Source organism: Sorex fumeus, unplaced genomic scaffold (genome assembly GCF_029834395.1).
Source record: "Sorex fumeus unplaced genomic scaffold, SorFum_2.1 ptg000006l, whole genome shotgun sequence".
NCBI classification, from domain to species: Eukaryota; Metazoa; Chordata; class Mammalia; order Eulipotyphla; family Soricidae; genus Sorex; species Sorex fumeus.
The window spans coordinates 26,625,743-26,641,397 of NW_026606063.1; the positions used below are offsets into that span (position 1 = coordinate 26,625,743).

The window sequence follows — 15,655 nt, forward strand, 5'->3', positions numbered from 1 at the left end:
GTGACTGCTCTCTGCTGAGTGGGGGAAGGAGTTCCCTCACCTGTAAGCTCCCTTAAAAGGCCAATGCTCTTGCTGTGGCCGCTTCTCCACTCTTCATCCTCTGTGCCCAGCACCAGAATAGATGGGGGTTTGGGTTTTAAAATTAAGCTCATGTAATTACCATCTTAAAGACAGTCGTAATCCTCGAGGCGGGATCGTGGGCACGTGGCATGTATTTTCATGTACTTCTGCCCACATGGATTAGAGCGAGCACATACTTGACTGCCTGGACTTGAGGCCTTCCCATCGCCTGTTGATAAAAAGATCCCTGTTTTGGAAGACGGATATTTCCGTTTAGATTCTGCGATATGCTTGTCATTAAAGTAGCTGCGGGACCTGCCTCGTCCATTCTTTGAGCAGTTTGTTGAGTCACTTTCCATGTCGCTGCTTGTCCTGGGACTTTAGGGAACTCTTATACATTAAGCGAAAGGTCGATAACCGACAGTAGAACTTTATTTATTCCCCCACCTTTTGGAAATTGAATCCCCGTGAGATACGCAGTCACAAAGTTTTCATGGTTGGGTTTCAGTCGTACAATGTTCCAACACCCGTCCCTTCACCATTGTACATTTCCCACCACCAGTGTCCCCAGTTTCTCGGTGGCAGGCACTTTTCTTCTCTCTCTCTCTCTCTCTCTCTCTCTCTCTCTCTCTCTCTCTCTCTCTCCCCCCCCTCTTTTAGGCAGGCAGTAGAACATTAAAATAGGGCCCAAGCGATAGTACAGTAGGGAGAGCATTTGCCTTGCATGCATCTGACCCAAGTTCAGTCCCTGGCATCCCATATGGTCCCCCCCAAGCACCGCCAGGAGTGATTCCTGAGTGCAGAGCCAGGACTAACCCCTGAGCATCGCTGGTTGTGTCCCCAAAAGCAAAAAAAAAAAAAAACCCAAAAACAACAACACACACATTAAAATAGAGTAGCCTTCATCAGCATTCTGAAACCAAACTCTCAAGCTGACCTTGGAGGCAAGCATTGGCTGCAGGGTCAAACCAAGCTCTGTGACGGTGACCCTGATACCCTGGGACCTTGAACATGGGCAGGGGTGATCCAAACAGAGGTTTTCCTCATGCTCCATAGCTGGACTCCCTGCTCTGTGTTTGTTTCTGTTGGTTTGATTTTTTTGGTGCCAGCCGCAGCAGCCTCTGAGCCACAAGCCTCGGACTTCGGGAACTTGCTTAGTTTGGAGTAGCCGGTACTCGGACTCTGAGGACAGCAGGGAGTATGCCAGCCTTAACAGATCGGTTTGATAGGCGCTCAGGAGAGCCGTGCATGTGTGTGTGAGTTTGCCTCATCATGGGTCAGACTGCCCACTTGTTTTTGCCCCTTACCGGCGGGCCTTCAAGCAGGCCTCTAATGTGGATAAAACTTGTCTTGGAAGCTCCTTAAATCAGTCATTTTAACTTACGATTATTCTCAGCTTCTCATTGTTTCTCCTCTCCCCCCGAAAATGAAGAAACGTGGTTAATAAGATGATGACACCAGACATAATTTGGGGTTTGATGGAAATACCTTCTCCCATGAAATTCAGTGGCTGTGGACTGGAGACGGTACGGGATAAGGCACGTGGCTGAGCCGTGTCTGGTCTCTGGTACCATGCACGGATACCTGAGCACAGAGGGAGGAGTTCTCCCTGAGCACTGCCAAGTGTGGCCCCCAAACCAAAACAAAAAGGTAATGGGCATGAGTATGTTGCAAAGATTATTTATCGTCACCAGACTTGTCCCTACGAGGCATCCAAAACAGTTCCTTTAGGATCCAGCTAACATATCCAAAAGAGGATTACAGAACATTCCTGAGAATGACTCTGAGAAAGTAGGTTTCGAATTGAGCTGATTTTTTTTTAATTCCTGCCCTTATTGCTAAAGTCAGGTGGGGATGATGTGACCCAGTGGCAGAGCTTGTTGTCTTCCTCCTATGAGGCCCTGAGTTTATCACCAGCACCACAAAATTATAAGAAAGGAACAAAAGAGGAAGTCATAAATGCTGTCTAATTTTCATGTTTATAACTGATTGAAGGTTTAAATACTTTAAACTACTTCAAGTTTTAAATACCTGAAAAAGAAAGAAAGAAAGAAAGAAAGAAAGAAAGAAAGAAAGAAAGAAAGAAACCATCTTTCTGGGTCCAGAGAGACAGTACAATGGGGTAGGGCACTTAATTTGCAGGTGACCAGCCTGGATTTGATCCCCAGTGTCCCATATGGTCCACCATATCACCACCAGGTGTAATCCTTTTTATTTTTTTGACAGTGACAATACATATTTATTTCTGGATGATTATTATATATTGGCCAATAGAAAATATTGTGATAGCTTACACCATTTATTTTTTTTCAATTTGTCTATAATTTTACTTATTTATTTATTTTGAAATTTTTATTAGTGAAACACCATGAGGTACAGTTGTAGACATACAAATTTTTGTGCTTGGGTTTCAGTTATACAATGATTGAGTACCAGGTGTAATTCTTGAGTACAGAGCTAGGAATAAGAGCTGAGCATTGATGGTGTGATCCAAAACAATAAGCCAATTGATTTAAAAATACCTTTTTATAGGGACTTTGGTAACCAGTGTCCCCAATACATTGGAGAAAATATAGTTTTCAATACTGGTGTGTGTGTGTGTCTGTGTGTCTGTGTGTCTGTCTGTGTGTGTCTGTGTTTGCTGGGGTAGGGGTGATGCTCCGGGGCCACATTGTTAGTGCTGAGAGCTACTCCCGGCTCTGTGCGCCAACAAAATGTGTTCTTTCATCCAATAGCCTTATGGTGAAGTGTTTGAGTGTTTTTAAACTAAATGAGGAAAAGTTAGAGGTTAAGCTCTCCTTTATGGTGCTGGAGATTGAACTCAAGCCTCACACACTGAAGGCTTTACCACTGGCTGGGCTGAGTTCCTGGCAAATTCAACAGTGTCAAAGGTACTTTTGCCACATGGACCCTTTTAAGTCTCAGCACCTGTGGGCCTGACCCTCATGACTGCAGGGACTCCCTCTGTGCTTTGTGTCCGAGTAGCGGTCTTAGATGAAATATTTCTTGGCCACCTGCTGCTGGGCAGGTGCCATTGGCGGCACCAGGTGAGGACGGCCCATTGGATGCTGCCCTCTAGGAAAGAGATCATGCGTTCCTTCCCGTCTCAGAGGCTGCTGCCCTGGGTTACATGGCACTTGAAGGTTGGGCTGTGTGTTTGTGTGTGTTGCTCTGTTTTCACGGGGGCCACACCCACGGTCGGTCCTTAGCGGGAGAAGGGGGGGGACGAGGCACAGGCTTTGTGTGTTCCTGGCGAGTGCTCCGCTACTTGAGCATCCCCTCGTCTCACATGGTGTTCCAGAGGGAAAGTTCAAGCTACTGTCCTAAAACTGCTTTCTGTCTTAGCTGTTCCCTCGAAAGGTACTCCACATTCAGTTTTGTCTTTTAACGTAGTCCATTGGTTGAGCGTTAAGTACCTCAAAACCTTTGCTTCTATTTTTAAATATTGATTCTGCTGGTGAGAAGTGCCTCTTCAAGGGCCTCCTTCCTGCTCACGAGGGTGTGGTTTTTCATGCTCAGGAGTAGCCTTTGGTGGGAGCGATGGGTTCACTCCTCCTAATTAGGCAAAATAATATAACTAGTTTGTGTGGCCTAATACAGCATCTGCCTTATTTTTTTGTTGTTGTTGTTCATTAAAAGAGTATATTCGAGCTTATTTTTCTTTGTCAGAACTTTCGTTCTATGTGTCCGTCTATGTTCGTTCCTAAGAAGTTTGAACTAGATTTAATCATTTCCATTCTCTCTCTCTCTCTCTTTTTTCCCCTCCCATATTTAAATTGGTTGCTACCAGAATAAATAGGCCACTGTCACTGGAAGGTCCATTTGGCCAGTGTCTAGTGTTCTGGAAGCCTCTGTGTAAAGAGGATTGCAGTAGCTCTTTTTCCACAAGGCAGGCATTGCTTTCTGGGAGATAAGCTTTGACCTTAGTGAGACTTGCGAAAGGGGAAGATTTGTATGAACAGCACAAGTGAAAACACCATTACAGAACTCTGTGGAAATCTGTGGACTCCAAGAGAAGTATTCATATTCTGTTTATTATAAACAAGACTTCAGTCTTTAGATCCTTGATCATTCATAGGGACTAACTTGATGGCCTGGTGACAATTTAGATCAAGTCTGAGAAGTTATATGTACCAAATTTTAATGAATTAAAACAAAGCAAGAAGAGGTACTCAATCATTGTATAACTGAAACCCAAGCACTAAAATTTATAAGGTCAACAACTGTACCACATGGAGTTTCACTAATAAAAATTTTTAAAAAATAAATAAAGCAAGAAGCCCATGTAAGATTGAATATAATTCATCAAGTTATTTTTTGATGAAGATAGTTCTCATTTGGGACTTTGCCTTAGCTTTAAGTTTTAAACTTGAAATTTTGATCACTTGATCACTTGACATCCTGTTACTCATCTATTTGCTCAAGCAGGTACCAGTAACATCTCCATTCGTCCCTGTCGTGTGCTAGTGTAGCCCAATGGCATCTGCTCATTCTAAGAACACGAAGAGCCTCAAACTGATCATTTAGGGTCTTGACGAAGAAGTCTGACCATCTCGTAGGTGGGCGGCCATGCGATCATTTGACATCCTGTGGAATCCAGTCGATAATGGCTCTAGTCCAGCGGTCGTCTCCAAATCTCATTATGTCTCCAGCCCATTTGATTTTCGACGCCTTGGCAAACAAAACAGCGTCCCTGATTCTTGATTGTCAACGGAGGTCGGAACTCTGGATTCTTTCTCATTTGAGTGAAGCGTGATACTCCAAGCATAGCTCTTTCGATTCCTCTTTGGGAGACCCGAATAGCATTCTCATCCTGTTTTTGGAGGGTCCAGGTTTCTGAGGCATATGCTAATGCAGGAAGGACAGTGGAATCGAAGAGATATGCACAGAGCTGGAGGTTCTTCGTCCTCTTAGCTATTTATTTGACGCTCTTGAAGGCGTTCCAAGCCACTCTCTTCCTTCTGCGCAACTCCTTCATTTTGGCAGCCTAGTTCGGCCTTGAGATTTTATCAGCCTCTCCTTCCTCATCCTTCTTAACGCTGCCGTATTGGTGGCTCTTTCAGGGTCAGGGGAATGAGACCCATTGTATTTACTGGTTTTGGCATATCGAATGCGCCACAGATAGCTTGCCAGGCTCTGCTGTGCGGGCAGGATATTCTCGGTTGCTTTCCAGGCTCTCTGAGAGGGATAGTGGCTTTTAGGGCGGCCTCTAATCGCCCTTGCAGATGTTCCCATGGTTCAAACCATATTTGAACCCTATCAAATACGGTGCGGCAATCCTGGAAGATGGGTATTAAGTGAATTATGATGTGTCGCGAAGTGGCCGTGCGGTCCGGAACGTGTCCTAGAGCGTGGTGGTGGCTGGGTAGTGGAAGTAGTGGAGTCAGCCGGTGAGGTATTTATGTGGTACCAGTAGGGTGGGTCTTCTGTGTGGAATCCCTGGGTCGCCAGCGGTTGGTGGAAGCAGACAGGGCAGGGTAGGGTGGGGCTCCTGATTTTAATCCCTTGGTCCCCTGAGGTTGGTGGGAGCAGGCAGAGGATCTCTGTTCCCGAATCCGTTTAGCCTGGAGTCCAAGGTCTCATAGTTCCGCTTACCTGGCTCTGTGAGGCTTCACTGGTGCGTGAGTCTCAGCCCAAGCATCCGAAAAGCGTCCTGGAGCGTGGCGGTGGCTGGGTAAATTTTTTAAACTTGAAAATTTTAAACTTGAAAATTTAGAATATCTGTGTGCCTCTGTAGATTCCAGTACTGGCATGGTTTCTGTTTGTTTTTGTTTTTTTATTTTGTGCCACACATACGAGCTCCTCCCAGGGCTCGAACCTGTACTGCTGCAGTGCAAAGCATGCACTCCAGCCCTTCGCACTATATACCCAGACTATTAGTACTGTTCCTGAATGAGAAAACTGATAGAGAGATGGAGAGGATATAGTTGTAAGTGCCTCAATTGTTTATTTTGCAAGTTCTAGTGTAGGAATATTTACTAATGCTCATCAGTAGACTAGTATCATGGGTTAAGTGAAACTTCCCCCTTCTTTGTTCATTTGTAAGTTTGCAGACCTCCTTTGCTCATTCTCTTTCATCGTGTACATGTTGGTTATTTACTGGTAGTTCTTTTCCAGCACTTGTGACGGAGACAAGGCTTTAAAAATTGGGGGCTGGAGCGATAGCACAGCGGGTAGGGCGTTTGCCTTGCATGCAACCGACCCGAGTTCGAATCCCAGCATCCCATATGGTCCCCTAAGCACCGCCAGGAGTAATTCCTGAGCGCAGAGCCCGGAGTAACCCCTGAGCATCGCCGGGTGTCACCCAAAAAGCAAAATAAATAAATAAAACTCCTTAAAAAAATAAATAAAAATCATATGTGAGGCAGTCTGGCCCAGGGCGCCGCCCCTTAGCTGACAGCTGGAGACTGTGTTGGTTCTGACCTTCTGGTGCCCCCGCAGGTTCTGGGTCCTGCGCCCAGGTGGTGCTCCTTCTTGGACAACCTGACAGAAGAGTTAGAAGAGAATCCAGAAAGCACCGTCTATGATGATTACAAATTCGTCACCAAGAAAGACCTGGAAAACTTAGGTAAAAGAAAAAGAAAACCCTGCTAAAATGGTTATAAGCTCATTTCCTTTCTGTTTGTGTGTTTTTCTGTTTGAACTCTGTGTGATGTACTCTTGTTTATCTGATAGCCCGTATTGTCACGTAAGTTCTGCTTACAGAAAGGTTCGAGAAGTTCAGCTTGTTGAAATGGTTTGTATCTTAACGAGGGATAGCTTTTAAAAGCATCAATTATCATTTTTCAACAGATTGTGTGTCTGTCTGTCTGTTTACACTTGGTGGTACTGGGCTTATTTCTGGCTCTCCCTCTGGGATCTCTCCTAACCATGCTCAGGTGACCCGGGGCAGTGCTTGGGATCGAACCCACGTCCGCCATATGCACAACAAGTGCCTTCCCTGCCATGCTCTCCCTGGCACCGATGTAAAATCTCGTCAATACTTATTTAAAAGGCAGCTCTGCAGTCAGCTGCACTTATTTCTTGAGACCATTGACTCTGAACAGCACTTTCAGAGTCACTGAAACGTTCTGAATGTTCCTCGCTGCCGTCTTTAGCAGGCTCGTTCGTATAGTGTTTCTCAGACCGTGCCCCATAGAACGGCATTTCTACAGGATGGGGAATGGAGTGACTGTTCTGGACCTTGGAGCAGACTGGCAGTTTCCACCGTAGCATCTGAATGTCACTTAATGCCTATATGGTAGGGTCAGTTTATGGACCTCCTTTGGCTTGGTTTTTCTTCTCCGTGCACTGGGGATTAATAGTGATGCTTTCCCTGGGGGCTGCTTGGAGAATGAATCAGATGGTGCCTGAAAAGTATGTCGGCCCGGCATCTAACTGTAGTAAGTGAATGTTAACTATTATCCTGAGGATTGTGGTAAAATAATAAGTTTGGGAAATGCTAGGTTAAGGAGAGTTCAAGCCGCTCCTTTGCTTGTGGGCGTCTTTGAACCTTTACTATTATCACACACTGTAAATCTCCAGGAGGGGGAGGAAAGTGTGAAACATGTTCCAAGCTTCGGGGATCAAAGAGCCTCCTCTTCCTCAGAAGGTTTCTTGGGACTAATAGTGGGAAACAGTGAATAGTGGGAAACAGTGCTCTGGAATTGTCTCAGTTCCAAAGCTTTAAGGGAAAAGCATTCTTCTAGGTTTTATTTATGTCTGTCTGGGGAGGGAAATGATTCTGTGATGCCAAAAGAAGTTGTATGTACTTAATAGAAATGGATTCTAGAAACTCACAAGTGCAGGTTGTAATGCATTCAGTACATTTTATTTTACTTTATTTTACTTTTTGTTTTGTTTCCTTTTGTTTGGGGGGCTACACCGGCAGTACTCAGTCTTACTCCTTACTCTGTGCTCAGGAGTCACTCCTGGGGTGGTCAAGAGATCATTTCTCCCCTTCCCCATATTCCCTAGCTCCATTCCTGATACTAGTACATTTTATTAAAATCATTAACCACCCCCCTTTTGTATTTTTTTTAAGATTCATTGTGAAAATCCACACTGTAGCTTTTATTAGCCTAATAAATTGTAAGAAAATCCTTTTCCTATCAAGTCTTATAAATAGTCATGATTTTACCCAAAGTTTAATTTCATTTTTTAATGTTTTTTCTATAAAGTATGTTTAGTACTACTACATAATTTCTGCCTGGTACCTAATTTTCAGGTCTGGATTGAGGTTATTCCTTCAGCTTGGAAACTAGGGTCATTTTTCTTTGGGAGGGCAATTATTTAGTTTTATATCAGCAAAACCACTTTTTGTGAAGATGTTTCTCTTGTGGTCTTTTATGTTTGTTTTTGTTTGGGGGCCACACCCAGGGGACTCTGTGCTCAGGGATCACTCCTGGCAAGGCTTGGGGGACCAGAGTGGTGATGGGGATCAAACCCGAGCCGACCATCTATTTTGAAGATATTTTAATAAGTTTCATAGATAACTTTTTGCAATCAATTAAGTAATTTCTATGGTATCAGAAGATTAGCATTTGCCAACACCAGTACCTCTGATCTAGAAATTTCTGTAAATGATAATGCTCAAGGCAGAGTATCTGATTATTTAGCAGTGAAACTATAAAATGCGTGTGTGCACATGTACATGTGTATAATACATATATTAATGTGCGTACATCTGCTTGCACGTGTTAGTATGAATTTTCAGTTTCCTTCTTGGGACTGGCCAGATATCCTCTCTGTTTTGATAGTTCCCTTTTGTTTTTGCAAGTAGTGGGGTGTAGCTGTCAGTGGTGATTCCTGAGTGCGAAGCTATGAGTTACCCTTGAGCATCACGAGGCATGGTTCAAAACCTCTTTCTTCCGTCAAAATTAGTAGCTTGTCAGTCTTCTCCTTATTTAAAAATTAGATTATCTTGTGGAATTGAAAAATTTGATAATTTTTTATTTAAAAAGTTTCTATTCCTAGGGCTGGAGCGATAGCACAGCGGGTAGGGTGTTTGCCTTGCATATGTCCGACCCAAGTTCGATTCCCAGCATCCCGTGTGGTCCCCTGAACATTACCAGGAGTGATTCCTGAGTGCAGAGCCAGGAGTCAGCCCTGAGCATCACCGGCTGTGACCCAAGTAGAAAAAAAAAAAAACCAAAAACCCCCCAAATTTCTATTCCTACATAAGGGACCTTTCTGTACCAGTCTGTCTTGACAGTTACAAAGATTTCTACTCCTTTTTATGCTAAGAATTGTGTTTTAAATAAGGATGATGTTGCTGGGGTAGATTAACATTTTCCTCATGGTTACTGAAAATTGGTCATTTGAATCCTTCAACATTTTATCAAGGTTTCATGAGGTCCTGCCTCCTTCTGTTTACCTCTCCCCAGGGCTCACACATCTCATTGGCTCACCATTCCTGCGGGCATATATGCATGGATTTTTCATGGATATCAGACTCTATCACAAGGTAAATAAGTATACAACTACAGTAAGTCTCGGAGATAAATGAGCAGTCATTGGGCCTCCTCTACTGAATTGAAGCACCGTCAACTGTCCTTATTAATTATAAGATTGTCTATAATAGCTATTCTTTAGCATAATCGTGGTGATTCTTAAAGCCTGCTGGCAGCTCTGATTCTGGTGTTGCCTGTCTCTTTGAAAAGGTGAAACTGATGGTGAATCCGTTTGCTTACGAAGAATACAGGAAAGACAAGATCCGGCAGAAGATAGAAGAAGCTCGTGCACAGAGAGTGCAGTTAAAGGTGAGTGTTTTGCGCACCAGATGTAGGAGGAGATGCTGGGATCCCGATGTCCAGGGGGCCCCCCTGGTGTGAGGAGGGTTGGGGCGGGTGCTGGGCCCCTGGAGTAGGAAGAGGCTGCTCAGGGGCCATCGACGGTCTGTCCTCTCCCACTGTCTGCGAGACCCACCGTAGCCGCGCTGCCAGGATAAAGAACTGTTGACGGGTGAGACAAGCCCGACAGCAGGCAGACTGGGAGAGGCAGATCCCCGCCCTCCCCTACGTCCCTTTCGCTCAAGCAACCCCTCTTGGTTAAGGTTAACCAGCAAAGGGTGCAATCATTCCCTTACTGAATGGTGGTAAAAAAGTCAATATAAATGTTTTAATATGGAATTTTTTTTTCATGTGAAATCTGATGACTCTTTCTCCACTCTGTCGCCTCCCCCCAGCCCCCAATTACTAAGTTTGTAAGAACAAGGAATGTTCGCATGGAGAGACTGGACTGTGGGAGTCTAGAGTCCTAGATCTCTGTAGTACTTTTCAAGTGGTATTTTCCTCACAGATAGAAAGTGGAAAAGATAATTAAACGATTTCTCCTGAGAGCTTCCAGACTCACGTCTAGGAGTCCCCCTAGAAATTTGACATCTTAGAAAGGGGAAATAACACAGCCAGCTTTATAAGTAGCCTAAAAGGCTCCTAAAAGGGGAGCTCTGTAATTCCATCCAGAGGTTACAGTGACCAGCCTACTCCCTGGGCACCCCCCTTCCTCCCGCCCAAGTAGTTTGGTACCCAGACCATCTGAGGTTAACCATCTAATGCACCTTCAGCCACCGGCTCCTCCTGGCCTAGGCAGAGAGGCACTGGGTGCTGGGGGGTTCTCGACGCCCAGCACTGAAGTATTGGATTCTTGTACTAGGTGCCACCTAGCAGCTCTGTGTTTTTATTGTTTCCTAATCTGAGGATAATGAAACTCTCAAAAGAAATATTAATAGCTTCTGGGACCAGAGCGATAGTACAATGGATAGGGACTTGCCTTGCATACAGGTGACCTGGATATGATCTCCAGAATCCCATATAGTCCCCCGAACTCTGCCAGCAGTGATTCCTGAGTGCAGAGCCTGGACTTAGCTGGATGTGCTTCCCCCTCTCCCTTGCCAAAGAAATATGAGATATCTTCCACTTACGAAATGATACTCAAGAGAACTGTTCACTTTATATTTGAATTCTCTATATTTTGCGGGTAGGGCACTTGCCTTATGCATGGCCAACCCCAGTTTGCTCAAGTCCCACCAAGAGTGATCCTGAGTGGCCCTCCAGGAGTAAGCCCTGAGTATTGCCGTGGATGACCCTAAAACCAAATAGAATAATCACTGTCTTTTAATGCAGCTTTATTTTTTTATTCCTCAACCAGAAATTGCCAAAAGTTAATAAGGAACTGGCACTTAAATTAATTGAGGAAGAGGAAGAGAAACAAAAAGCTACATGGAAAAAGAAAGTTAAGGTAAGATTTTTGGAAGGTAGAGAAAATATTGATAGTAGTTTTCTAAACTGTCTTTTTAATCTTTTATTTGTCGCTTAAAACATACTTGTAGTTGTTTGCTTTCTCTTTTTTTTGCATTGTTTTCCTGGTTTTAAGATGAATATATGCTCAACAAAAAAGTTTGTAGAATAGAATATAAAGAACAAAATCAGCGATAGAATTTTATTCAGAAAAAGGCATCATTAACATGTTAATGAATTGCCTTTCTGTCTTATTTCTTAAAATCATGAACTAACTGATAGCAAGATAATATATTTATTTGGGGTCTATAAAATAGCATAAGTGGTTTCCCATGTAAAATAACTGCAAATATTTTTGATAGCTCTGTGTTCTGCATTAAAGATGTTTAGTTTATTTGAACCTTTTATTGCTGAATATTTAGATTGTTTGCAGTTTCTTTGTGTTGACTTCATGATTCCAGAAGTAACCAGTTTTCATTAGACCTGACACTATGGACTGTATATGCTTATTTATGACTCCTGCTCTTCCTTCTAATGTAAAAATACACAAAGTTCACGCATGGAATAAACAAGGGCTAGTTCTCCATTTAGCTGATGTCAAGACAGGAAGTGGCCCCTCATCCTCCTGAATGTGCAAAGGCCTTCTTATCTTATCCTGCCCCACTCGCCCCACTCGCCCCACCCCTACCCCCACCCCCCCACCCCACCCTCGCCTCACCTGCGTTCTGAATGATTCACGCTCTCTGCTCCCTGGTTATTCTCTGTTTTCTGACTCTTTCTATGTCCTCTTACCTTGCCCTATGGCATTCTTTGATCATGTGGTTTAAATCCAAAGCTTTGGGAATCTTCCTTGCATATGTGATAGCTTTTCCTTACATGAGCATTCTGTACAAGTGTTGCAACCGTCCCGTCTATCTGTGTTGGCTCTGCACACTTTCAGATTTCCGTCAGCCTACAACAGACCTGCTGATACCCTCGTTTTGTCCAGCGTCATTTCATTCCAGCTGTGATTAGGAATAAAAGCCCTTGGTGTCTCGCCAGTGCCCCCTCTGGTGTTTCCACATTCCCCTCATATCTGCATGGATTTTCTCTGGGATCTCTAGTTCCTCCCCACATCCCAGGGCTGTGCCCATGAGGCTCATGGGGTGACGCAGTACACAACGGGGTCTTACCTTGCCCCCCAGTTGCCAGCATAGCTTTGGCCACCTATGAACCCGAACTGTAATGAGTGTTGGAAAATGAATAAATGGAGGTCAGCACAATAGCACAGCAGATAGGGCGCTTGTCTGGCACATAACCAACCTGGGTTCAGTCTCTGGCACCCCATATGGTTGTCCCAAGCCCCGCCAGAAGGGATTGCTGAGTGCAGAGCCAGGAGTGAGCCCTGAGCACAGCTGGATGTGCCCCCTCCATAAACACCCCCCCCCCCCATTACTGCATGGAAGAATAAAAATGACTGCTTTATAGAATTGTTTCAAACTTTAGAAGATTGGTGATGTCTTTGTGACCAGAAATATGCAGGGTGACCGCAACTCCTGTTTATATCTGTTCGCCTGTGGCAGAATCGGTGGGCTCACGTGCCCTTCTGCATGCAGCTTGTTTTCCAGAGCCTGCCCTATTCCTCTATGACAGAGCTGAGTTCAGGTCTGTGAGTGCTTCCTACTGTGTTCTTCTCCGAGAACTCGCGGTGACCTTCTGTTGCCAGGCTTAAAAGCATTAAACAGACTTTTTGACTTCCTGACGTCATTTGGGATATGATTTTTGGATTGACCCTGTCTTAGCAACTCAGCAGAAAGAGTGACTTGCAGGCCGTAGATGCCTTCATTTTTATGTTTCCCGCTCTGAGCCCTTACCAGACAGTTGCTGTTAGAGAGGGTAGGACCTGAGAGTTTGTTTATTTATTTTGGCTTTGGGGCTGCACCTGGTGGTCTCAGTGCTCAAGATAGTCTCAGTGGTGCTCCAGGGGGCCGTGCGGTGACGAGGGGTGTACCCAGGCCTCTCTGTAAGGCAGGACCTGTGATCTCCCAGACCCCAAGTGTCATATTGATCCTGTGTGTAGCGTAGAGTACCAAGTTGAGAAATCTTTGTAAGGCCCATGTATAGAGATGTGGACGAATCCTCTCTTCTCACTTGCCTTGCACTGCTCCTTCTGCAGAGACTCTTGATGAGATTGGGCGTCACCAGAGAAATATTGGAAAGGGAAATGCTAAATGGTAAAAATGACCTTGCGCCCTGAAAACATGCCAGGTGATGTGGTCAGAATGTCGTGATGGCTCTGCGCCTTTACATTTTGGGGCCAGAGCTTCCATAGGGTTAGCCTGTGAAGAGCTGAGTTTGCATTGTTTCTGCCCAAGAAGAGGCACCGCAGAAATTCTTACCTTCCTTCATCACACAGAGGTTTCTTTCAACCTCAAAGTGTCTGTCTTTGTAGCCAGGTCAGCTGAGAAAATTCTGCAGGAAAGTGGTTATTGGTAACATTGCCCCAACCTTGATTTTTGGTGATTCGCTAGGTAAAATCAGACCCCTATAGCAGAACCTAATTTCATTTTGCAAATATTTAAATATAGTCTTCTAAAAATCGAAGACTGTTATTACACCAGGTTTATGTGATTTGTTGTTTAACACTTTTCCCTAATTAAAATGAAGACTTTAAAAATCATTCAGGAGTTTAAGGAAAGAATCCTTCATTATAATCGTAAAGAATACTTGAAAGAATTGTCCAATCCATCAGCAGTTCATTAGTCTTGCCTTTGAACTCATCTCTTCAAAACCCCAGAGCTTTAATAGCTCTGATAACTCCTGATTTGAAAGTCCCTATGGGGTAGTTTTGGCTCCGAGTGGAATTTCAGAGGTAGACATTGAAGTGAGTTCCCAAATACTGCTGCCACTGACAACATAATTAAAGTCTCAAAGCTGTTTACCCTACAGCTGGCGGGGAACGGGAGTGGAAAGTGACCCGCTCTGTAATGTTGATAAGCTTATCTAGACCTGGTTTCAACTGAAGAAGTTTGGTGTATTAATTCTAATTACAAATTCATTCATTTATTCTTCCAACACATATGTATGGCGCACAAGTAGCTGGCGGTCACGACATGAGGAAACTCCTGGTTTGCCAGGATTGGGGTGTCACTATTCTGTTGTAGTTTTCTACAAGCGGGATTTCCTGCCTGATAGTCTTATGCCCACGGCTTTGCCATTCAGCCTCAGAAGCTGGTACAGAGACAGGCCCTCATTCACAGAAGCTCAGCTTTGTGTTGTCACCCATGATGTCTCGAGGGGCAGTGTGTTCTGTGCCAGGAGGTCACAGGAAGCTGCCTGCAGGAATTACTAGAGAGCTTAGAGTCATCTCTTGGGGCAGAAGGTTTCATCACATGTACTCAGTCTGCTTTAGGTCAGGCTGGTTTTAATATTCAAAATGTTATTACTGGTGCTGGAGCAATAGCACAGTGGGTAGGGCATTTGCCTTGCACACAGTCGACCTGGGTTTGATTCCCAGCATCCCATATGGTCCCCCGAGCACCACCAGGAGTAATTCCTAAATGCAGAGCCAAGAGTAACCCCTGTGCATTGCTGGGTGTGACCTAAAAAGCAAAAAAAAAAAAAAAAAAAAAAAAAAAAGTTACTACTATGTTGTTTGTGTTGGTTCTGAGGGGTCAAGCCCAGGGCTTCATACATGCTTGTTTGTTTGCTATTTTTAGTTTTTATTTTAGGTAAGTTTTAGCAGAGATTAGGTGGATGCAGCCGTCTTCAGACCCCCATGTTCACTCCGATGTCTGCATCAACTTAACGTGATGGATTCCATATCATTTGTGTTAAATAAAAGCATTCCGCCTGTGTGTTAGCTATTATATTGGGACAGATATTAGGAATGCTCATCTTAATCAGACTACAAACAAACATAAAAAATATATATATATGTGTGTACATGTATATATATGTATGTGTGTATATATATGTGTATATATATTTATATATATATATGCAGATCCTTATATACAGGCAGGCACCTGCCACCTACTACAGTCATCGCTGCATCTTATCCTCCCTCCGTCCCCCACTTTCTCTTCAGAATTGAGTGGTATCCGTTGTCTGTATGCTTCTCCATTTACCCTCTAAAGGACATCTTGGTTTCCTGGAGCATTTCTTGCTCCAGCTTGCTTCTCTTTCAGATGATCTTTATTACCACTACTACTACTATTGCTATTATTATTTTATTTGGGGCCACACCTGGAGGTACTCCAGGCTTTCTCCTGGTTCTGCACTCAGGGATCACTCCAGGCAGTGCTCATCTGGGATGCTGGGGATTGAACCCAGGTTGGCTGCATGCCAGACAAGCACCCTCCCTGCTTGTACTATTACTCTGGCCCCTTAGATGATCT

At 44.2% G+C, this 15,655-nt stretch overlaps 1 protein-coding gene across 1 annotated transcript in view; it reads left to right on the top strand.

The window, feature by feature from the left end:
• NOL10 (nucleolar protein 10) overlaps nucleotides 1-15,655 on the top strand; it is a 91,398-nt gene that overhangs the window by 56,674 nt on the left and 19,069 nt on the right. Inside the window, exons 14-17 of the mRNA XM_056123515.1 lie at nucleotides 6,502-6,628; nucleotides 9,426-9,505; nucleotides 9,702-9,800; nucleotides 11,188-11,277. Of these exons, the coding sequence (XP_055979490.1) occupies nucleotides 6,502-6,628; nucleotides 9,426-9,505; nucleotides 9,702-9,800; nucleotides 11,188-11,277 (396 nt within the window). The remainder of the gene's footprint in view (nucleotides 1-6,501; nucleotides 6,629-9,425; nucleotides 9,506-9,701; nucleotides 9,801-11,187; nucleotides 11,278-15,655) is intronic.